This window comes from Oreochromis aureus, linkage group 1 (assembly GCF_013358895.1).
Source record: "Oreochromis aureus strain Israel breed Guangdong linkage group 1, ZZ_aureus, whole genome shotgun sequence".
Lineage (NCBI taxonomy): Eukaryota > Metazoa > Chordata > Actinopteri > Cichliformes > Cichlidae > Oreochromis > Oreochromis aureus.
Genome location: NC_052942.1, coordinates 10,451,122 through 10,476,804, shown reverse-complemented (window position 1 = coordinate 10,476,804; position 25,683 = coordinate 10,451,122). Strand labels below are relative to the sequence as shown.

The 25,683-nt window shown below is 38.7% G+C and overlaps 2 protein-coding genes across 2 annotated transcripts; one reads left to right on the top strand and one right to left on the bottom strand.

The window, feature by feature from the left end:
* The first annotated feature begins 623 nt into the window (after positions 1–623).
* Positions 624–4,274, top strand: LOC116329471 (mucin-5AC-like). The gene is made up of 5 exons (XM_031751497.2): positions 624–788; positions 2,104–2,970; positions 3,066–3,137; positions 3,227–3,305; positions 3,399–4,274. Exons 1-5 carry the CDS (start codon positions 716–718, stop codon positions 3,565–3,567), a joined length of 1,260 nt encoding a protein of 419 aa, XP_031607357.1. The 5' UTR covers positions 624–715; the 3' UTR covers positions 3,568–4,274.
* Positions 4,275–6,246: 1,972 nt separating this feature from the next.
* On the bottom strand, positions 6,247–20,576 carry slc1a2a (solute carrier family 1 member 2a). The gene is made up of 11 exons (XM_039604890.1): positions 20,464–20,576; positions 17,556–17,695; positions 15,616–15,768; positions 13,678–13,928; positions 13,474–13,582; positions 12,343–12,469; positions 11,561–11,794; positions 10,640–10,834; positions 10,067–10,201; positions 7,606–7,816; positions 6,247–6,691 (listed from the first exon to the last, which is right to left on the bottom strand). The coding sequence occupies exons 2-11, from the start codon at positions 17,683–17,685 to the stop codon at positions 6,620–6,622; spliced, it is 1,617 nt and encodes a 538-aa protein (XP_039460824.1). The 5' UTR covers positions 17,686–17,695; positions 20,464–20,576; the 3' UTR covers positions 6,247–6,619.
* Between the last annotated feature and the right edge of the window lie 5,107 nt (positions 20,577–25,683).

Genomic DNA, 25,683 nt, shown 5'->3' with positions numbered 1-25,683 from the left:
AAACAAAGGCAACAATGGCTAGCTTCATTGGGCTTTTAACAGATTCTAATGTATCAGATTAGGTTCCTGCGTATATCTTTCTTATTAAAAAAATCCACAAGTCATACTTAAATGTAGGTAAATGAGGGAAAAAATTGCATCTGCTCAGGTCCTTGCAAATTTTTCACGCAAACTGTATTTTTCCACTTCTTATATCAGCTTAGTAGGTTTCTAGATTAGGATACTTATACTGTTTGACATTTGGTGCATATGTTTGAGCAGTATTTGCTGCATAAATTTTCTGGCCCCTTTTAAACAATACCAAAGAGAAACTAAGAGAAACTACACACTTAAACATTATTTTGTTTTGTCTTCATGTGATACAGCCCTGCAGTAAATGATATCTGAATCCCATCATCTAAGGCATTTGTTAAAACTTTTACAAGGCAAGGAAAATCCTGAGCAGGAACTTTTCATTGATGTCATTTTGACATGAGTGTTGTGCCTGAGGAAGAAAAAAACCGTGAGAAAGTGGATAAGGAAGAAGGCGTGCCAAAAGGTGTGTCTGAGCTCTTGTGTGTTTCTGTGACGCCAGCTATTGTGCTGATGTGACCTGCTGCTGTATAAAAAGGCAAAGACATGATTTATCTGGCTCAAAGTATCAGTTCACTGTGCAATATAGCTCCAGCTGGCTCACGGTTACCTTCAGTCCTTGATTTTAGCACCTTTCTCTGTTATGAAGATGAGGAATCTTCTTTTGGCAGTTGTTCTGGGACTTCTTGCTGCTGTCCATTCAACACCTGTTAATAGTAGGTGATATTTTTTAATATGTATTGTAGTAAATTGTTTTTAGCACAAGTTTTTAGCTTTTTTATTTCAATGTGAATTTGTCTTTGACAGCTAAACTGTAAATACAACCACAACAAAGCTACTTATTCATTGATGAATGATGCTGTATAAAAAAAAGTCAGTTTCCATCCAAAAATGTAGGAGCCCAGAGGTATGGGGTGTTCAGTCTCAGACAAAGTAATTCTTTTATATCAGCTTCTGAACTTTCAATAATTCCCGTCGAGCCTTTTTCTTTACCCCGTGAGTCAGCACTTCTCCTGCTGCTACCTAAATTTCTCTTTATGTTTGAAGTATAGCGCTTCCTTAAAGAGTCGCATTTCATTGTTAGTGCACAGGTCTCATTGGCAGAGCCAGATTACACACAGAAGTCTTTGTGAAATGTTCTGTTCCAGGAGGTGCATTAATGAATTTGTCTTGAAACCAAAGATCAGCAAAGAGCTGTTACACAAGTTTGGGCACCCGGTACTCTCATAGGGAGCACCAGAGCTGAACGTGACTGGGCAGAAATGTAGAGTGGAGATGTGTGATTTGAGCTGAGCCTCTTTCTTTCTTTCTTTTCTAAAATAAATGATATAAATCTAAACTATACATAGTTTCATTAGTTTACTTACACTATTTCATCAGTGTATAAGTGGCATTTAACAACATCAAGCATTTTAAATATGGGCTACAAGGTTAAGGGGGACCTTTTTAGTGGAACTGCTAACAACTCAATTCATGCTGCAAGATACTGCTAATGAAAGGTCTACTTAAAAATACCAAGTAGTTGTAGATGTCAGGTAAATATAAGAAGCAAGTAACAAACACATTATTTCCCGATGAAATGTTGCGAAAGAAGCACTTAAATAAAAAGCGAAATGTTTTTTATTCACCAGCAATTATAATGGTTTACCATAAGATATATAAGACTTCCTTCCTTTGTGACGCAAAATCCTAATAATGGCTTAATTCTTTTTGAAAGACAGAAAACAGTTATGTTGGCCCCGGTTTATTTAGCATGGTATTAAAACTGATGCTTTGATGAAGTTGTCTCTCTTTTGTTAACCCACTAATACACGATTAGTCACCTAGGTTAATTATTACTGTCTCTCACCACACCTTATCAAAGCGGGTCACATAACAAGCTAACACAAGACTTTGGGCTGAAGCAACATAAGCTCTGTGTGGTCCTTTTGTGTTTAACAAAGCTTGGTAACTTTCCTCTCTACTCATGTCAGAGCCCGTAGGTAAACACTTAAGATGATACATGGATTTTTTCCTTTTTCTTTGTCCTAGCTGTGACCCAGAACCCTGACAACCCCGATGAAGGCTTTCTCAAGGATGCCATGACGGAGGGGTTCATTGTTGGTCCATCACCTACGCTTACAACTGAAACACCCAAAATAAATGCCACAGTTCAAGCATCACAGACACCGGTTTACAACTCTGAAGATATGACCGAAGGAAGTGCTGCTGGAAAGATCAGTGACATCTCAACAACGTCCATCTCACCGCATGAAACCACAACGCTGAGTATTTCACATGCTCAGACCTCTGCATTCATAGGGAGTCCCGTGTCTGAGGGCAGTGGTTTAGGAGAGACCAGTGACGAATCACCAATCCCCTTCACACTCGATACCACAACAACAAATGCCACAAATGCACCGACTTCTAACTCCACAGAGAGCTACGTGTTTGAGGGCAGTGCTGTTGAATCACCGAGCCCCTTCACACTCGATACCACAACAACGAATGCCACAAATGCGCCGACTTCTAACTCCACAGAGAGCTACGTGTTTGAGGGCAGTGCTGTTGAATCAACAATCCCCTTCGCACTTGATACCACAACAGCAACGCATGCTCCGACCTCGGACTTCACAGAGCGTTACTTGTTAAAGGGGAGAGGTTCAGGATATGCCTCACCTTCCCTCATTAGCCATACCACCACAACATCAGTGCCAAGTGAAGACCAGTCAAGCAACACTTCAAACAACAATGTCCTCTCGCAAACTACTGATCCTGCTGTCTCTACCAGTGACGTCACAACGAACCTGGATTCTGGTTCAGGGTCTGAACTGGTAGAAACTACCACTGTATCATCAAAAGTATCAAGACAAAATCGAAATTTTCTGCATCAGGAGAATAATCAGTACAAACGAAAAGGTAAATATTGTGCAATTAATTCAATAAGCACCTGTATGTTAAATTGTTATGGTGTATATGGAGAGGTTTACGATTCTATTTTTATGTGCAATTAGGCCAACAAGCACCACAGACACAGACGCAGACGACGAACACTGAACCAACACACAAAGGACATGTTACACCTGGTGAGTCAGACAAAAACCACACTTCTGCACAATTAATACACGAATAACACTCATTCCACCTTTATAACACACCTCTCCTATATGACCAGATTGGATCATCATCCTTGGCTTTATCGTTGGTGTTGCAGCACTTGTAATACTCTGCGTTGCCATCGCAACCAGACACAAGTAAGACTCATATGTCAGAGACACGAACGACATATCTGACTAGATCTTCTCAAAGCACAGAATTTTAAATTAATATTGATTTTTATGGCGCAGGTGGAATGGACCGAACCAGGCAAACCTGACAGTGGCTACAAATAACCAGCAGAGGGAGCGAGAGATGGAGACTTTCCTGCCTAATGAGAAGCCCAAGGAGAATGGAAATTCAGGGGAGTACACTGTCATTCCCCTGGAAGATATTCCACAAAATGGTCCCTCATACTGAGATCCAGAAACAAACCCTCTGGAGAACAGAACCATGAGACTGTGTTTGAAGCACAATAATTTAAAAGAGGAACAAAATTGTCCAAACTGCTGAGCAAAAGGGGATTTGTGGACTTTCACGCCTCTGATTCTTGTCTGAATGACAACAATATTTCATTTTTTTTTTCCCCCACTGACTTTGAAACACTTTGATGACAACTTTAGTTGCAGTAAATTTTGGTTAGTCTATTTATTGCCTTATTGAGTTTTTTTTCTTTCTTTTTTTAATTTTTAAATTATGTGTTGGTCAGGTAAAGTGTAGTAATGTCATTTATTTCAAATAGAGCTAAACTCTCCTCAGTGTTTTTTTTCTCTGTTTTTCGTTGTAATTCACGTGGTTTCCTTTTTTCCAGCTGGCTTTTTTTTTTTTTTTTTTGTTAAAAGTGTCATTTGTTACAATGTTATTGTAATGTTTGCTTAATAATCTTATTGAAGACTGTGTTGTGGACTGTAACTTATATTAAGCTGCTCTGTTGTTTTTGTTGTGGAATCTTGGAGTACTGAATGGTACTCAGCTCACTGAGTCTAGTTCCTCTTGAGAGCCTACACAGCACTTCAGCTGTGGTAACATGCACTTACTGAACATTCATATGCTGTACTGCATCCTGCCTCCTATGAGGAATAATCACAATGGTAGCTCATCAATAAACATTTATTTGCTTCCAATAATCTTTACACACATGCCTTAAAACATTTTTACACTTTCGGTCCATTTTCCAGACAAATATTTTTGTTCTTGTGATGTGATGACGAAGCACGAATCCCTTCATTCTTACTTGCATTTAGTCAGTCAGAGTTTAGCATGATGATGAATCTCGGACACAAGAAAATATTGAATGCATTCTCGGACAGATATGTGTACAGAATCCCAAACAAAGATACAAAATAGGAGTTTAATCGTCTAAAGATGGTACAAGTCTTACATCTTTATAGAAAACACTTGCTATGGTAGGCCAGTTGACTAATAACATATCATAAACTAAAACAACGACCAATAATAAATTAAAGAAATGGAAAAGCATGAAGTGAATTAATGACAAATGAATGGCCTACAGCAGTCTTTCCCTTTAGATATACTCTATATGGCATGACCCATATTCTCACATACTGAAAAACCCCCATAAACTTGCTCAGAATCCTTAAGCAACCAAATATGCAGTGGGTCAGTAACAATTTGTACCCATACAGATAAATAGTGGACTTTTTTCCCAGAAAACAATTTGCAATCTTTTTTAAAAACAAACACATGTGATGGATTCCTTATTAATGAATAACCCTAAGGTCACAACCTATTGAGATAACTAATGGCCCATTAAAGAAATAAATTAGCATTGCTCTAGCATAATTGCATACTTGTATATCATTATAGTCATTATAGAAATTTTTTACATAGCAAAAACCATTATGATGACAAAAATATCAAGTCTATACATTTGATTTGTACACTTTTTACCTAAAGAGAGTATATACACAAAGTGCAAGCAGGCACTTTTATTTATATATATTTATATAAGCTTCTGCTTATATGAAAAAGAAATGAATAATCCAGTTTCATCTAGTTTTGAACACCAGAGTGAAACTCACAAACATGTACATACTGAGCCAACATCCAATGACCTTGTTGTTACAGCGTCAGATTTATGCGAGTGCTGGAGGCAGAATTTAGTGTGCACTTGCTAAACAGACGTGACCATAGCTAATTAACTCTAGGTGTAATTACAAGCTTGTTATTTCTATCTAAATCTGTTTTGTAGATGCTACAAAACCTTGTGAAGAAGGCCCAGCCATCCTCACTCACAAAACTTCTGTTACTCTTTTCTATTCTAGTGCGACAATTCATACTAGCTTTCATCCAGAAATGCTTCAGTGATCATGATCATACTAACTGCACTCTGCAGGTGACATCTTCAAGGCAAGGTTGTCATATAGTAAAGAAATAAACGGTTTGAAATAAAACACTGGACAATGCACTGGTCTGTTGAGGGTTTGAGAGACATCCCCACTTCTTCTCATTAAACCTCCAGTTTTTTGTTCCTTTTCTTTTCGTTAATCTCCCCCACTCTCTGTCAGAAACACACTCGTACACACGTGATTTCCAGGACACAGCAGACTTTTGATTATTAACAGAAACTCAGTTATCCATACATCAAGGACATACATACAAAAAAACAAAGAAACAAACATATGGATAAATAACTGGGAGGACACCCTTTATGTAATCTATTTGAGCTTTACTCTCAGCAACACATTCTGTACTTTGTGTTGCTACATTTAGAGGCCACACTCTCTGCTCTTAAGTCCTAATCTTCACTTATCAGCTCTGACCTTGTGTGTGACATCAGGGAATAATCCCATGAGTTGAACAGTCAAAGGTGATGCAATGTTTAACTGCCCTGACCTTTCCTCGCAATTCAACAACAAAACACTCTTTGCTTTGGTTTCTTTTCTTTTTTTGCCATAAGCTTACAAATTGTGAAACTGCTGATGGTATCAACAATTCAGCAATAAAATCTGTCAGATTCTGATGCCTTTTATATCAGCCCTCTCACATGCTCCTTATATATAAGTTAAGCAGCAAGGCCATCAGTCACACACCCTCCTTTAAGCTACAAAGAAAATGGTTTGGTACAAAAGAAACATCACATGTTGCACAGAGTAGAAGAATTTGTTTGCGTTGACAGGACAGGTAGCTTGCAGCAGCACCAAGTAAGGCCCTGAGTGTTGTCAACTGAATGTTGTCTGTACAAGTGCATGGAAGTTTATTACAGTTTGTGTAGAAGTTATACAAACACAAGATCTAATCTAGGGTGAAGATTTGGTCCATTCAGTCACCCAGATGGATAAAGGAATTTTCAAAATCTGGCCGACTCCTGTTAAGCTCCCCTTAATGCTTTCTTCCTTTTATGTCTTCTTCTTAATATGATTGCTTTTTGTCGTTGCTTGTATTTTTGCTGTTGTGTCAGCAGAAAGTAAATGTAATACTCGTGTAAGGTGCAGTGGCATCTGAATCTGCTTTACCCGCATTTCCATGGGTCTTCCTCAACAAGAGAGAACTCTGCAGTGTTGCCATTTTTGCCCATGGTGACCTGTAAGCAATTATCAAGAACAACTAACTGTTGTGACCAAGGCACTGTTACCGACAGACTGTCAGTGGTTGGGAGCAGAGAAACCATTGCTTCATTACATGTTGGCCAGTGACCTTGGGGCTAAGTTTAGTTAGTCCCCGACAGACGAAAACACGTTGCCATACAGCGATAGACAAGTACATTAAGTCATTTTTCCAGAGTTGGCCATGTATTTAATGGATTCTCTCCCCAACCAAATTACAATAATGATATTCATCATTATACAGGCAATGAACGTGAATAAATATCGTTTTTTTCTGTTGTTTGTTTAGAAATCTAGCTACAATATAGACAGGAGGCATGAAATAGGCATTTCTTAAATGAATGCATCACTTTGGATGATTGATGATGATATGGAGAAAACAGCAGTCTTTATGTATACCACTGGCTAAAATCACTTTAAAAATATTGTTAAAAATTTAAAAACTAATAATTTGGTCAGGGCTACCATAAATACATGTCCAATTAAGTAAACAAATGAAATAAAACAGAAAAAAAAACATGCCACATGTATGAGACAATGAATTAGATTAGTGTTGAGCCTTTAAAATAAACTGATTCAGTTTTTATAAACAATAAAAACAATGTACGATGTAGAAATGAACAAATTTTGATAAACCTGGTATCACAAAAACTGCTTTTTCATATGATCAACAGGTGAATAAATAAATATAAAAAAATATTTATTTAGCTTTTCACCACTTTAAAGACGACATTTTTCAGTCAAGAATGACTTGTACTATTCACACAGACACCAATACGCCAACATAGGAAGCCACAGAGAAAAGAGTAACAGACACAAAAAGAAAGACAAACACACAGCTGGGAAGGATGCGCTACATACAGGTCTCTATGTCCGTTAACGTGAAATGTACCTTGCAGTCGTCTATCAACACTGAGTTGTGGTGAGCGTACACATTCTGGTTGGTGTTATTTTCAAAGAACGATTGTGTCTTTGCCATCTCAAAGTCATCCATCCGGACCTGCTGGGCGTCAAAGGTGTCAAGCTCGTCTTTGGAAAGGTGGTACACGATGCCTGCTCCATAGGAGTCCCCAACCACATTAACAGAGGTACGGAAACGATCCCTACATGTTGAAAAAATAAAAAAAAACAAAAAAGCACTAGATGAATAAAAACACCATCCACACATCCATCCATCAATTGTCTACTGCTTTTTAGGGCCAGGTTGCGGGACAGCAATCTAAGCAGTGAAACTCATATCTCCCTCTCCCCAGCCACCTCCTTCAGCTCATCTGGGGGAACACTGAGGCATTCACAGGCCTGCTGAGAGACATAATCTCCCCAGTGTGTCCTGGGTCTACCCTGGTGTCTCCCTCGGAACTCCTCACCCAGGAGGTGCCCAGGAGGTATCCTTGTCAGCTCAAATCACCTCAGCTGGCTCATTCTCGAGGTGGCGGAGTAGCAGCTCTACTCCGAGCCCCTCCTGAATGACTGAACCAGCCAGCCTTCAGAGAAAGCTCATTTCCCTGCTTGTATTTGTGATCTCAGTTTTTTGTGACTGCCCAGAGCTCGTGACCATAGGTGAAAGTTGAGACATAGAGCAAATGGCAAATAAACAGTTTTGCTTTTACACTTAGCTCTCCCTTCACAACAATGGACTGTTACAGCAGCACCAATTAGTCTGTCAACATAACAATTCCCCTTGTTAAATCATAAATTAATTGTGATTAACCACATTTTTTGTAAAGCAGGGTTCAGTTTCACTAGTCAAACCGAGGCCTCATTCCTGCCACTCCTGATAAATTAAGAAATCTCATAAATAAAAGCCATGATATAAAGAAGCAACTGAGAAACAAAGTCACTGACACCTATCAAGAGTTCCAAAGCCATCTCTAAGGCTTTGGGACTTCAGTAAACCACAGTCAGAGTCATTATCCACAAATGGAGAAAACTTGGAACAGTGCTGAAGCTTCCCAAGAGTGGCCGGGTAACCATAATTACCCCAAGAGTGCATCAACAAATCTCTCAAGAGGTCATAAAAGAACCCAGAGCAACAGCTAAAGGACTAAAGTCTTAATTTGCCTCAGTTAAGGTCATAGTTCAAGATACAACAGTGAGAAAAAGGCTGGGCAAAAATGCCATACAAGACGAAAAACGCCTGCTGACCAAAGACAACACAAAAATCATCTTGATGAAGACTTTAGGGAAAATATCCTGTGGACTGATGAGATGAAAGTCTTTGGAAGCTTTGAATCCCATTGCATCTGAAATAAAACTAACACAGCATTTCATAAAGAGAACATCACACCAACAGTCAAACATGGTGGTGGAGGTGGCAGTTTGATGGTCTGGGGCAGCTTTGTTGCTTCAGGACCTGGACAACATGTCATAACTGAACCATGAATTCTGCTCTCTACCAGAAAAAACACAAGGAGAACCTATGGTCCATCAGCTCATGCCCTGAAGCTCAAGCTACCTTGAGCAGCACCAACAAGTATACCTCTGAATAGCTCCAAACAAAACCCCAACCTCTGAATGCAAATTGAAGGCTTTGGAGTGGCCTAGTCCAAGTCTGGACTCTTAAGATGCATTTAGATGCTTTGAAATGATCTTAAACAGGCCGTTCATGCTCAAAAACCATCCAGTATAGCTGAATTAAAACAATTCTACAGAGAAGAGAGGGCCAAAATTCCTCCAAGGCAATGTGAAAGACTCACTACCAGTTATTGCAAATGCTTGAATGCACCTCTTGCTGTCAAGGGTGGCAAAGCCAGTTATTAGGTTTAGGGGGCAATTCCTTCTTCACATAGGTAGGTAGGTAAATTTGGATAGCTTTTTTCCTCTTAATAAATCAAAGATCATTTAAAAACTACACTTTTACTCCAGTTATCTTTGTCTTTGTTTAAATTTGTTAAAGGTTTGAAATGCTGAAGTGTGATAAATACCCCCCCCCCCCAAAAAAAAAAAAAAAAAAAAAAAAAAATTCTAAGGAAAGGGGAAAATACTTTTTCGTGGTACTTTAAATGAGCAAATGTGCATGTGCTAGAACTTTTGACATTTACTGTGGTTTATTGTTATTATGTGTTTTCTGAAACAATACAAATATTTCACTGTGTGGGAATGACTCATTTAAATGGTTTTTCATTAAAAAACTTAAAACCATAACAACCACGGCTATAACAGTGTTTACACCCCCAATGCATACTTATTTCACTATACATGATAATATATAGCGGGGAGCATTTTTCCTTATTATGGTGACATCTAAAACTGCTTACATAAAATTCAAGAGAATCCAAAAGTAAGATCATTGAATGGTATTGGAATATGTCTGCATGCTTTTGTCATGATAGCAGTGTTGATGTGGCGCTCACAGAAGCCAGTCGACAGCAACCAGGAGGCTGATGTCCTGAGTGGGCAGCCCTACTGCTGTTAGGATCAGAAGCATGGTCACAAGTCCAGCACTCGGGATACTAGCTGCTCCAACACTGGCCAAGGTAGCTGTCATGCTGAATTAGAGACAAATTCAAGTGTAAGGTTTTAATACACACACATCTTTACTATCTGTACACAGTTAACACCTTATACTATCTCTACAAAAGGTTTTATGATGACAAAAGTATTTTGATAACTAAGTACTGAAACTGGGAACTGTAAGAGTGTACACTGTCTACGTAAATTTAAACCACAACCTTATTCTACACAATGACTTTGCCTTTAAAGTGCAGGGGGATAATGCAATAAAAGAAATAATGTGTTTTAGTAAGTTTGGACACCATGTCCATAGAACAAGCTTTTATAAGTCTGTGGACTCTCTCCCCTGTCTCCCCAGTTTGGGTTGAGAAATGCTGACTGTGTAGGCTACGGCATGACTGACATTGCTTTTATACTAATCAAAGAACAGAGAGACTCCTTGTGTCCTTTGGATAGGAGGACTGTAGGCTTACCTTACGGTAACAATCTGGCCCCAGTCGAGGCTGATGCCATTCATCTGAGCGATGAAGATGGCAGCAACAGCCTCATAAAGTGCTGTGCCATCCATATTGATAGTAGCTCCCACTGGGAGGACAAAGCGTGTCACTCTCTTGTCGATGCCCAGGTTTTCCTCTAAGCATCTGAACGTGACAGGCAAGGTACCAGCACTGTGGCAAATAAAACAAGAAGAAGCTTGTTAATATGACAGTCACGAACGGCATGGAATGAGATTCAGCTTGCAAATTGTGCACCCAATTTGGCACTAAAAACTTGCAGGAATAAAGAACTCTGCAACAAATTATAGACTGTCTGTTGAGAATTAATTTGCCTGAATCACTCTTTATATTCCATTAATTTTTGCATTTAATTGCACCATTCTTCCATTCAAAATGAAAATAATTTACTCCAAATGATGGTAATTTGATTCATATAAGGGCTTTCAGGGGTTTTACTTTTGAAAACAATCAAAAACTTTAACTTGTTTGAATTCATTTTTAAGACAGAATATCCAGATAGACAGATAACCACAGCTGTGACTCCACACTTGCTTGGCTTCTTCCAAGGTTGTGGAATGGTGAGCTGGAAGGAACTGGGAAAAAGTTGAGCTCACCTCTGAAGAGGGAAGAGTGTATCTGGTGCCATTAATAAAACATGGACATATTCCACGTAGAGGCAAAGTGAGAAACTGTTGCTAGCAAGCTAATTCCATAGTTATCACTCCAAAAAAAGGTTGCTCTGATTATTTACCATCTGTGATGGAAGTATTTATAAAAGCATATATCACACTGAAAAACAAAGCCTGATTTCTAGACATGGATACTGTGGTCCTCTGAGGGTCAGAGAGTCTGAATTCTACAACATTCACCACAAACAGAAGCAGAATTCCCTCATACCTGGACGCTGTTCCGAGTGCCGTGACCCAAGCCTGGAATATTCCCATGAAGAACTTGAAAGGGTCTTCTTTTACTATTATAAAATATATCAGTGGAAGAAAAATTCCTCCATGGATGATAAGGCCCACTATCACAGTAACCATGTACATTCCCAGTTGTCTTGCAACCACCTCCAAGTCAGCAATAGAGATGATTTTTCCACAGATGAGGCAAGCAATACCAACAGGAGAATACCTGAAGACAGAATGTGTATTTTGGTTATAAATGTGTCAGGCAAAGGAAAAATGTATATAGTATTCAACTTAGATCCTACAACAAGTTGCTTCATGCTGTACAGAAATATATATATATATTTTTGAAGAGAATAAATTGTTAGGAATAGGCAACATGGTTTTGCTTTGATTTAGCAGCATGTTGTTATTCAAGTGGTTTGATAGTGTACAAGGCTCCTGTATTTACTCGAGAGTCTCTTTTCAAGCTTTAATGTTCCCCACGATAGAAGCTTCAGGCCAATCACTGGGCTTTTCAATCCAGATAATGAAAGTATTAAAGAGCAAAAATACTTATTATGGAAACCAACGCAACCTGTTGAAATGCATTAGGAATATCCCTTCAGGGAGTGGCGTTTTAGTGTTAGGGGCTTAAAATGGAGTAGAGTGAACTGCAGGTGGGGGGCATCTACTTTCAAGTTCTGATAGCTTTTTTTCTACCTTTTAAAATTTTGGGCCTACAGCTGTTTTAAGCACTGTTGTGGAACAGTGCTTGTGATGAACTGAACTTACCACATAATTGCACCAACGAGCTTCATAACAATCTCATTGAGTACGTTGAAAAACTCCAACATTAGCTTGGCCTTTTCGCCCATTTTCCCCATAATAACTCCAAAAGCAACAAAGAATCCAATTAAACCTGTAAGACACGGAATATGATAATTTAGTATAAATTAATAGAAAGTTAATCATTTTACTTGCTCGGAGGAAGAATTATTCAGACATATTACTAGACAGCAAAGTAACATTCTGCTATATATAATACCTAATTTTAGAATATATAAAGTACATTTGTATGTATTGTAGACTAAATCTAAAGTGACAGGCAACCAATCATTCATTTTAAGTACTGTACAGAAAGAAAGGATGTCGTAGGTGTTGGGGATGTTCAAAATACCAAACTAGAGCATTTAGTTATAGTACTAATGAAATTAAATGCAAACTAAATACAAATTAAAGTGTGTAAAGAAAATTCAGCCAATGTAAAGTTATAGCAGCAGGGACGCCACCAAGGGGGGGCCAGAGGGGACACTGGCTACCCCCCAAAATTTGCTGGCCACCCAGTGGCCCACCCTGATAAGACTGTCCTAAGTTGGTAGTAATGTTAATAAACATGAGCACAATGGAGAGGGAGACACCCTACATCAGGCATGTCCAACTCCAGTCCTCGAGAGACACTGTCCTGCAGCTTTTAGATGCATCCCTACTCCAACACAGCTGAATCAGATGGTTGGATTACCTCTTCAGCATGCCATCAAGTTTGGCAAAGGCCTGATAACAAGCCATTCCTTTGATTCAGGTGTGTCGAAACAAGGATGTGTCTAAAAGCTGCAGGACAGTAGCTCTTGAGGACTGGAGTTGGACACCCCTGCCCCACAGGTTCTGTTTTTGGTGTGCCACACCAATATTTTTAGTGGCCCCCATATGGCCACCCCTATGAAACATTGTGGAGGCGCCCCCTGGTGAGCAGCTCAAAAATCTGTGTCTGCAGACACAGATGCCAATCAATGCCTTTGTGTTATCTGAATGTTTCCCTTTGATGATGTAACTTAAAAAAAAAAAATAGAACTTTTGTTTTTCATCAGTAACCCTGCTAAGCGATTCCATTTATGCACTGCGCGTGCCTTCAAACTTTTTACCTACCCAGGACATTCATCCCACTCTTGAACTGAAGGGACCTTTTGACTGTGAACTGCGGAGGTGCTCTGGTCCTGTTAGTGGGTACTGGTACTTTGGTGGTTACTGTCTGGATCTGGACAGTAAGCAAAGAAAACAAGAATCAGTTGGAGGAACTGACATATGAATCAGATTTATGCGGTGGACAAAGACCATCTGTGAAACTCCTACCTGCTGGAAACAGGCCTGCACTAAGTTCTCTGGGAAAAGATTTCGGATGAGATCAAAGAAAGCATCCACACTGGACACCTCGTCGTTCTTCTTTCCCTGTCCAAGATTGGCCCTAAGCTTGGGGTTCCCAGGATGGATGGCCAGCACCAGGACCACTCCTAGGACAGCCGCAATCACCGTTGTCGACATATAGTACACCATGGCCCTGGTGCCTAGTCGCCCACTGGATTTGGCATCCAAACCAGCTAGTCCTGTTGACAAAGTATGTTTTACAGGAAATAATAACATTTACTTAGAATGATGATAATGAATCAAAATAGGCGCTATTATGTCATTAAATTAATCTGTTTAAGTTAATCGGCTACTGTAACCAAATTGATAAAGTCCTTCCAATAAGAGCAGCCTGTGGTATGTGAGCTCTGAAGTCCACCTTCAGCTACATCACTGCACTGTGACAGTCTCAACCTCTGAACTTGCCAATGATTGATGTTTAAATGAGTGCAGTAAAGAGTGCCATCTAGCATGTTTTCATCATAAGATAAACGTGAGGACTAAGTAACTTTTTACTGATGGATGCGACTGCGCTGGCAAAATCAGGAGGAGTGAATGTAGGAATAAAGGGTTAATGTTCTTACTGTAAAACTGCCATTTAAGTATGAGCAAATGTACAGTGCTTAACAAATTTATTAAACCAAGTATCATAAAACTAAGAAATCACAAATATTTCAGAAATCTGTAAAAAACACATTTAAAACGTAATAATTATATTGCTATTTGTTAGGCAAACAACAAACTGAATTCATGTTTTTCTACCCGAATTTGAGCCAGTAACCCAGACTTCTCTGGGAAGTCCGACATTATCAAGCATAACATTCAACCAATAAAACTAAATTTTCCTTTTAAGGAATGGAAGTAAATAAATGCATCTTGATATAAAAAAATAATGATAATAATCATGTGCTTTACTATTTTGTATGTTTAATAAAACACTAACATCATGGATAACAAACAAATTATTAGATTCTATAATTTGGATTAAAGAGCATGCACACGCTGGTGGATTAACCATTATAGAAACATAAAAACTGATTTGCTTTATTGGTATTGCTAGTTTAGAGCAGCTGTGACCATAATTAATAAAAGCACTGTATCAGTCTGTGAGAACAAATTTTGCAACTAAAACTAAAACTTAGGGAAACATAACTGCTGTAAATAATGATGGGGTGTACAAAAGCAGACATTGTGCCACAGAACTGAATCTTTTAACTAGATACTGATACAGTATCAGTTTGCTAGTACTATTTGCTAATATATTGGTCAGCAATATTTAGTTTTCTTAAAAGTAATTTGATATTTCATATTGTAACCTCAGATATTTTTGAAATGAATAACTATAAGGCTATAACACAACTATAAGGCAGAAAAGGTCAAACACAATCCTATATTGCAGTCATTCTGCTCAGCTTGTTAAAAAAAACCCACCTGGCTCACAGGGAACTTACTGTAACTATGTCTATATGCTTCACACCAATGCAACTTTCAGCTCTTTTTTTATTCTTTGTACAGTAACAGACTGTGGCTCATGCATTCACTAAAAATAGGTCCCAGTGTAGAAAAACAGTAACACCTGTGTACTTGTGCAGTATGTAATCAACAAAATCTGTTTCTGTGGCTCTTTTTCCTCCCACTGCTTTCCCCCCCCCCCTTTTTCTTCTTCTTCTTCTTTTTTTTTTTTTTTTTTTTTTGCCAAAATATAAAAACGCAATGTTAAGATCATGTTTTCCCCAGTTTACCAGGAAAAAAATACACCCACTCTCACATCTCTGCTGTTGCGACTCAACTCCAAGGTAACAAGTAGCACCGTATGACCCCATTTCACGACAGTTGTCAGCAAATTCAGCAGAACATCGTATGTTCGAGTTACTGTGCCTCACCCACCTGTGACCAGACTGGAAACAACAAGAGGCAAAATAAGCATCTTCAGCATCCTCATTAGGATCTCTCCAGGGAAAGCAATGATCATTATAACATCAGGAGGGAGAGGTGATATGTGCCGCAGAAGCATTCCGGCGATGGAACCCAGAAACACACCTGAGACAACAAATAAAAAAGAAAAAAAAAATCAAACACCAGGCCTCATGTGTGGCTCAGTAATAAATATATATTTGCAGATGATTTTTCTCATTTGTTTAACATCACCTGTCCTCCCACAGTCACTGTGTCATAGGATTACTTGTAGAAAGGTGGTAAAGTGTGACAAAGTGTGAAAAATCAGACTTTAATAAGGTTGCTTATTTTTCACCTTACAGCAGCTAATAAAGTAATGACCACCTTGATTTCAGTCTAAATATTTTTCCAATTACCGTACATCTGTAAACAGTTTGCAGGAAAAAAAGCTCCAAAGGATGACATAAAAGTTATTGAAGCTTGTAAACTTTTCTTCTTATACACTGAAATTACGTTTCAAAGTTGTTTCCCACTTTAGCGTTTTGCACTGCAGTCTAAATGCAATACAACCTGGGCAATCATGGCTGCCTGCTAGTTTAACATCAAGAAAGAAGCTGTGAACATTTATGCATTTAAATGGCACTCAGGAGCGCACAGTGAGAGCACTGATAGAGCAAGAATTAAAAAGGTTTAAAAAAAAGTATTGGCTGCTTTTTTAAATTGAGTGGAGGGGATTTTTTTTTTCTTTTTTTCCCCAAAGGTGATTTTCTTCTAGAAATGCGGTAAAGGTCAACTGCAGCTGCTTCGCTGGTCGGAGCCAGGTGTTGCCATTCTCCCCTGACTGCGTAACCTCGGGGTACACGATGAGAAACACCTGCCTCTTATCTGCTCTAACAACTGATCAGATGTATGATCAACAACAGGAGGTTCCATTGAATAGAATTGTATTTATTTATTTAATAGGAAAGGTATTGATTTGTTTAGTTGGACTTTGTACTAAGAAGGTCAATAGACTCTGTGTATTTTAATGGGGACTTCTGCTAATCAGAAAATATCTGTGAATGACGTTAACATGGCACCGTGCTCGCGGCAGCTCTTGTTTGTTTAGTTGTTTGTCAATATTTTCTTTTTGCCTAAAATTTCCTTTACAGGTAGTTCTCAAAAAGTGCACAGTACAGTCTATGATAGTTACACAACACAAAGCTTTTGCAGCATGAGGAGAACAGCGATGGCTATGACAGTCGAAATATCCTATAGCAGTTTGTTTTTTTGTTTTTTTAATATTCTTTCATCGTGCACCAAAACATTTGTCTCGTAACAAAAATGGAAGGAAGAAGATCCTTCTGTACTCCCTGGGCAGCGTTTGGCAGTTGACACACAGTGATGGATTGGTATGTCGACATACCTTGCATGATGATCCAGATTCATCTAAGTTTGTGTAAATGCCATCATGACGATTACACTACCTATATATAATTTAATAAGTTCTCTGTCATAGAAGAGCCCAATAAAACAGAGTGGAAAAACAGAACAATCTGATAACATTTTATTAACCTGGCATCATACCTTACAGGATGTGAGGCTTTATTTGCTTTTTTTATTTATTTATTTATTTATTGGGTCACTTCACAGGCTATAACAACTGCCGGAAACTCAATCTTCATTGCAGATTTTTATCTTTGCCCTCCTGCTGGCAACACCTGCTCTTCTCCATCTGCACTTGGAAACCTGCCGTTCATCTAGAACACAATTTGTCTCACTCTGTTTTAAAATCACCCATGAAGCATGTATCCCATAGGGACAGTTACAGTGTTTCTCTCACACCTGTAAGCTAAGGTCTTGGACAGCCTAAAACTGCACAGTGTAAATGTAACCATGAATAAAAGCGTATTGTGGATGAAAGAATGTAAATAAAGGGACTTTTAACTTACCAAGGATGGTGAGAGTGAGAACCATGTTCTTCATAATCTTATCACAGAGGGTTCCACATGGATTCTCAGGTGGGTCTACCCCTGGTCCCAGGTGGCTCTCATCCATCCTGACCTCAACTTGCTTCTGCATTTTGTTGGCACTGGAACAGGTAAAGAAGGAAGATGTTATAATAATAATTGAGAGCCATCACAACATCTCCGCCACACTGCTATGTTTTTAGTGTAAAGCAGAACAAATGCTTAGTAAACAAAACTGCATTGATTTGCAGCTAAGAGAACACATAATCAATGTTTAGATTGCACTCAGATAAATTGTAATTATAACTGAAACGTAGGAACACTCAATTGCGATGCCCGCTTGTGTTAATACGATCTCACATACTGAAAACATATAAAAACAGTAGTGTGTGAATAGATGAGAAGGTACGTAATGTCCTTGGGCTGGTTAGTTGAAAGCCACTGAAAGATAGTGCTGTTGTCACTGTACTAGCAACTACTGCTAATGCTGTAACTGTCAGCACAGATGACGATGGGCTCTATGAAACTCACTGTCCCCCCACATCCAGTAGCTCCTCATTGCAAATGATTGACACTGTAGAGGGGGCCCATGCCCATCTACTGTATACACTCAAGTTTCAGCAGTCAGAGGAAGTTGCAGTTAGAAGAAGTAACATGAATACAACTCAGTGTGTTGCAGGTTCAAAATCTGCGAGGAAAAGATGGCCAAATAAGGAAGAAATTGTGCTTGTAATTGATATTACACTTCTGGACAAAAGCACTGGGTCACCGACACACTACACCCACAGGAGTTGCTCAGCCATGGAAACCTATACCAGAAAGCACCTGACGCACGGTTTTTGTGCTGATGCTAATACCATAGGAGGTTTGGGAGTCTGCAGTTAATGAGTCATCAGAGCTGTGGCGACTTCACTGTCCACTATGTAACTCAGCATTCTGTGTGTGCTCCTGCTCTGCAATAAGACCACTTACAGTTAACAGAGAATATCTAGCAGGGAAGAAATTTCACAAACTGACTGGTTGCAATGGTTGCATCCTCTTATGGTACCTCACTCAAATTCAGTGAGCTCTTTAAAATGACTCATTGTTTTACAAATATTTGTAAGGGCAGACAACATGGCAAGATGGTTGGTTTTATCAAATGTAGCAAGATGACTGAAAACACCTGAATTCAAGGACTAAGCCCAAGGGTGACCCAGTACTTTTGTCTATAGAGAGTATGCTGAAATACTATCTGATAAGAGAACGGAGGGCTGGATGAAATGATGCTTCTATGCTTCTGACAAGTTTCTTGGTTCGGCTCTGCTGGTCAGTCTCTTGTCTCCTGGAGCTTTTCTATATGGAGTTTGAATGTGCTCCCTGTGGCTGTGTGGGAATATTCTAGTTTCCTTTCACAGTTTGAAGACATGTATGCTGAGTTAACTGATGATTCCTAACTGGGTAAAAATACCACCTTTATATTTGAACAGAGAGCAATGCTCTGTTAAATATATGAGTAACTTTGGCTTGAGGTTTAAAGGTGTTTGAGTGGTCAGCAAGTCTAGAAAAGAGCAAGTCTTCCATGGCTAGCTAACTGCTGGAGTTTTCTGCAGCTATTGTATAAAAATACAAAATGTATATATTTGTTTCACTGATTCATTTTTAGTTTTGAGGATATTTTCTTGGACATGGTCCTTTGTGTTAATTTCAGATGATGAGCTCATCCATCTGACTATGCACTTCTTTATTTTACTACCTTTTGTTGCCTCTGAAGCAACAAGTATCTCAGGTTTGTTGTGGTCTGGAGTAAAGCCTCTTTGACTTAAAGATCAACTCTCAGCTGTACAGCCTTTAAATCCTGTAGAGCACAGACGTACACAGTTATGTAACAGCGCGTGCCTGTGTCATTTGGGCAGCCATGACCTTGATGACACGAACAACTGGAATGATGTTTTAAAGCAATAAACACTAGAAAGAAATATTATATATATTTAAATATTATCTGCTGGATATTTTAAATATCCTGCAGATGAAAATTCACGGGTGACAGGGAAGACAAAGCTTCAGTAATGTGTCATATATGTATATGTGCTAAATCAATAGCATATTTGATGATCCATTATTTAAAAAAAAAAAAAAAACCCTTCTGTCTAAGACATGTAAGTGGGGAGGGAACATGCAAGGTAAGGACAGAACAACTGCCAAGTCAATCATGCCTGTCTGATACACTGTGCTCTGGCATTAATGACACGTAAGCCTTTTAAAGAGGATAAATTTAGCACTTCAGGCATTCAAGTGATTGAGTTATGCAACAGACAAGGGGCTTCCCAGGAAAAGTCAAAGTGTCACCGCTACCTACCTAAAACTGTTATGCATGCATGTGAATGGTAACTTAATTTAAAGCTTGGTATTCAAAGCAAATTTCTTCTTTTCTGCAGAAGGAGAAAATCAAAGCACTGGACAAATAACTGGATGTGAAAAATGAGTAAGCAGGGTTGGACAGTGACCTCACAAGTGAAAGGTCTTCTGGAAAGTCCAGGCTAGATAATAATTTTATGCTTTTAGCATTAAAAGAAACACACCCCTTCAATGTGAGGTTGATTCAGAGCGAACTGAAGAATAGAACAGCAACAATGAAAAACGATGTTATCTACTAAAACATCACCAAGGACAGCAGGACTACTGTAGCTGTACAACGGACAAAAGATTGTCCTTCTAGCTTTTGTTTCTTAAATGCACTTACTGTATAATGCATCAAGCCCATGCATAAAGTTGCATGATCCTTTGGAAAAGCTTCACATAAATTGCTAAAAAAAACATATGAAAAAGTATTCTGAAGGCACACCGTTCACTGCCATTACTCATCTCATGAACTACCACCACATCACTACATCCTGCGAATCATGCTTACCAGTTGGTTTGTATGCTGCTTGAAGTTGGAATTGTACTTGTAGAGAGGTACTACACAACTACTGACTTCAGTGAAAAAATTAACAAAATCATGGCTCATGCATTGGTAAATCCTCCAGTCAAAGCCCCCCCAAAAGTCTTTTTTTCTCCCTTTACACAAAAGCACCTTCAGTGCTTAAAATTCTGCAAATGACTTCCTCTTTAGCAACTGATTTACATCCAAAATCACAGATGCCCGCTCATTCAGCTGCAGGAAGGTGCATAAAGGTAAAGTGACTAACCTGGAGGTCTGACAGAAGCCTCCCAGACAGGAGGGTGGAGTCACCCTGCTAAGATTAGCCAGAGAGTGGAAATCCTCGTCGCCATCTTTATTTTGTCCCTTCTATTTTTGCATGTTTTTGTTTTTGTTTACTTTGTATTTGAGACAGAAAGGTTGCATGTATAAGTCCTTAGGGCAATGCAAACATGCAAAGTCTGTTCGAGAATAGATGATTAATACATTTCAGATTCAGGGGCTGCACAATGACAGTACTGTAGATGTCATCATTCAAAGCCTGCTTTTCATGACTGACACCTTTCATAATAGGAGTACTTCACAAGCTCTATTAACCAGTTTCTTAAATGTAAATGTACATTTTGGTGGAGATTAGGTAAAATCATAAGCATGGACGTTTTACATAAGCAGTGCTGCTACCGTCTTTTCCCCTTGAAATTTTCAGCTTCATATGGCTCATGCTGCTATGTATTTATATCAGGTGCTGCATTTAATAATGGCTAATCAAATGTGGCCCGCTTATTAGTACTGCCTTATGGCTTGTTGCAAACTGATTTATTTGTAACATGATTTCGCTTGAATGTTAATCGCATGCTTCATTAGTACATTTGTTCAATAAATTGAAGGGTTCATGTCACATTCTCAATTAATATTAAGCAAGAAGTTTAGAGTAAACAAAAACTTCCAAATTAGTCAGCAAAAAAGCTTGAAGGAGAAGTCATTTAGCAGAATAAAGCCGGTTTATTAGAGCATAACGGAAAAACTGATTGCAGCTTTCGTGTCATTTTCATTTTGGAATATTTAATCAGACACAAATTAACACTCGTGTTTGAGTAAGATTTTGTGTCTCTCGTCAATTTTAAAGGCGGTTTTAGCATGCAGGGAGCGTCTGTCTGAGTCACAGCCTAAAACCAACAAGATTGAGATGATTTTATGACTTTGTTGAAGGAAAAAGTAAATCAAAGTAAATTAAACCCTATGTATGTCTGTTATAATCCAATAACATAACACTGAATGTTTCTCTAATGCTACCGTGTTCAAATCAAGCAAACTTAGCATAGCAACAGCAGCAGGAGGTTATGCGTTTATTTGAAGTATCTGCAGAGGCTTGTGTGTTTAATGCAGCTTCGACATTGACTGGCCCCAGTCTGATTGTTCTCTTGCTGAAAGTTCTTTTAGTCTAACAGGGTGACATGGACATGTTACATGCAGACATTGGTAGCAGCACGCCAGCATTTATTTTAACACATTAAAAAGAAAGACAGAACAAAACTGTTGGAGTGATTGACTTTAGGTGGAAAAGATGATTACAGAGATGTGCATGATATCAGAGGAGCATTTTAACAACTTTGATAGTCGTCACACTGGCGAGAATCAAAGGAGATTTTTATTCAAAGGCTACATAGCTGTTCTAAGAAGTTGGCCTATTTTCCGCGCAGTTTGCAGAGTTGCTGGTTATAAGACAGAGTGAGGATTCCAATTATGGAGCTGCTCTCAGAGCATGAGCCAGGAGAAGAGATGGAGTCAGAGCACATGGCAAAGCATTTGTTCGTGCAACTCCAAACCTAGCCCCGCCTCAGCAACAAGCCCGCCTCATGCCGCAACACCTGACAACACAAGCCACGCTTAGACTGCAGGTGTCTATAATTAACTAATCTGTCCTGAGCCGCCCTAATCCAGCGCACATACACGCCGAAATGGATCAGGCACACTTGGACAGCAAGTCTTAGGCTGTCATAGAATAAATTTCATAAAATCATTAAGAGATTTTCTTTGAATTCCACAGCTATATGGTAATATTATCAGAAGATTTAGAAAAAATAATAATAGTAACACTCACTAATTATAAAAAAGAGCAAACTAAGAACACCAAGCCCCACCCTTATCACAACTACTACTTCCCCTTCCAATCTAGACAAATACCGGCCATTCTTACATTTGCAATCACTCCTGACTGCAGTTCGCACTGCAGACGCTGAATTTCACCACGAATAATCACAAGTCTGATTTTATTTTTAATTGTAATATTTGGTTTTGCAGGTTAATAACTTTCACGTTAAAATTCAAGCAACTCCAAGTGTCTACTTTTTGAATTCAGATGTCCTAACTATATTCGTGCTGGCCTCAGCTATCTAAAGACAAATTCAGTAAACCAAATGGCCATTTTATAATTGAATAAATGTTTAATTGAACAAGTTATTGCTTGATGAGCAATAACATCAAGTGTGTAAAGTTTAGAACAACTGTTTATTTTAATCTGATGAAAATACAGCAATAGAATGTAATGTTTCATAAAAGTTTAGCAGTAATTGTTGTTGTCGCTAATGGGCCAGTGAACGAATGGCACAATGAGCTTTGGAGTATTTATATTCAGTTGCAAATGTGCAACACAAGATGCATAAATGCTCTTCTTATACTTTTTTCCTGGAGTCTGCATGGAAAATGCAGGTTTAGGTGGTGAATTGCAGTGTAAGGTCTGAGCAGAACACCAAGTTGGTTCATCATCCATGTGCAAACTGCACATGGATGATGAACGTGACATCATGGGTATATACTTTGTCATGGATCCCAATTTCACTGTTCAGTCAGGCTAACAGTAGCAGATCTGATCAAAACGTAGACATTTACATCAGCAAACACAGTCTGTATTTAATTTTTTTCACTCCTATCACTTTTAAGGTTTGGTTGAATGAGTATTATGGATAAAGCACGGTGGCAGCACAGTGGCTGGAGGTTGCAGTGATTAGCACTGTTGCCTCAAAGCAAGAAGGTCCTGAGTTCAACTCCACCACCTGGCCAAGGCGTTTTTGCATGTTCTCCCCGTGTTTGCATAGGTTCTCTTTGGGTACTTGACACCCACAGTTCAAAGACATGCAGTTAGTGGTGTTAGGTTAATTGAGGATTCTAAACATGCCCATAGGTGTGAATGGTTGTCTATCTTTCTGGGTTAGCCCTGCGTCAGATTGGTGACCTGTCCAGGGTATACCCCACCTCTCGCCCTATAGTAACTGGGATAGACTCCAGCCCCCCTGCGACCCTGATGAGGATAAGTGGAAGAGGATGGATGGATGTGAATAAACTAAAACCAAAGTCACTCCTTCACAACTTATAATAGGACCCGTGCTAGTATGTTCTCATATTTACGGGACATATTTTAAGCAAATAAAGAAAGAAGGCATAATTGCCTCTTTTTTTTGTTGTAAATGCTACAAGGTCAAAGGAATACAACTCCCAACATGCACTGGGGCCTATTACATACAGTAGGCATGCAGCAAGTGAGAAAAAAATACAATTTCATCTGTCTTAAAGAGTGCTGTTCCAAGATTTTTAACAAGTGTAAGCTTTACTGTAGTGCTTATTTCTACAAAACACACATTAAGTGAAAATGACTAATTTCAGTAGGACATTTTTTTTTCTTTTTTCTTCTTGGAAGAAAATAAAGTCCTGTACAAATAGCAAAAGACTAAATGTCTCATCAAGACAGATGGTATTTTTACTGAATCACATTGCAATGTCCTAGATAGATATGCAGAATCTGTTCTATTCAGAGAATCAGAGGAATACTAAATCAAAGCACTTTATTTCTTTTATGCACCAAGAAGAAGTAATGAGGTAAGTTATGTTTTTTATTTGTCCTTTGATTTTTCCTTTACTATTGTGTGTGGTTTTTGTCTAGATTTTTTTCTATATAAAAGTTGCCATGACCATTCATTTTTATTCTGAGCATTTTCAAACTAATAACACACAAAACAGTCACCATGGCATTCCGAAAAATAGCTCTGACACTTTAAAGATATAACAGCAGCACAAGACTTTAGTGTATAGAGACCGCCAATCAGTCCCGTCCGCTCACATCCTGCAAATGCTTTTATCAAGAAATGCTGTGTAGAGAGCAAACCAGAGATAATCTATGCAAAATTTCCACTTAATATCCCAAAACATGACATCTGAAAAATCCATCTTGTTTCAAATATGTGTTGTAAATAAATAAATAAATAAAAAATAATAATTTAAACCAGTTCATGATAGTTTTCTACTGTGACATCCTCAATTGTAAGTCATCACTGATAAAAACGGACCTAATGATTTATTTATTATTTGTTGTTTTTTAACAAAGACATTTCATATGCATTCAGACTGCAACATGCTAAATGTCATATAGAGTGAGTGTTGTCACTGGCTAACAGCAGCCCATCATGCTTTGCATAAGCATGGATTGCAATCATGATGTACCACTACGACTGATGATCATATTTCAGTGATGATTTTAATGACACGTGTCTCGTAAGAGCAGGATTTCAGTTGGATCCGAGCCAGGGCTTTACTCCAGCTCCTGATTATGAGAGTTAATTGCTCTTACTTATGCAGGAGATGTACAATTAAAACATTTCAGATCGGATAAGCGGCTCTTGACTGGCTCTGCCATCATGCCCTCTACTTCAGAATGAGAAGCAGAGGAGGAAATGCTGTTTCTACTCAGACTCATTTCACAAACTCAGGCAAAATAAAGCTAAATTATGCACATGCGCTTCTTTCCTGTTCTACCAGGCGTTGGACAAGAAGACTGATATTATTTTTTTTTGTCACTTTGCATTCAGATGCTGAAAGTGTGTAGTCTGGCACTAGCTGCAACTGGCACTGATAATAAACAACCCATTCATTAGCTCCAAAATCATAAGCATACCATGTGTCAGGTTTTGTTTTGTGCTTTTTTTTAATAAGGAGGCATCATGAATTTAGGAGCTGATGAAAATGACTTACACCTCTTCCCACGCTTGACCGGTAGGACGTGTTTCATAGACAGTGATGACATTTTCAGTATTGCATCTGATCTTTTAAAATCATTTCATCATCTGTTACCAACTGCACAACTGAAGTTCACTTAAAGAAAACTGGGAAAAAATCTAACATTAGTGTTTGCATCTGTAAATTATAGTATGGCACATG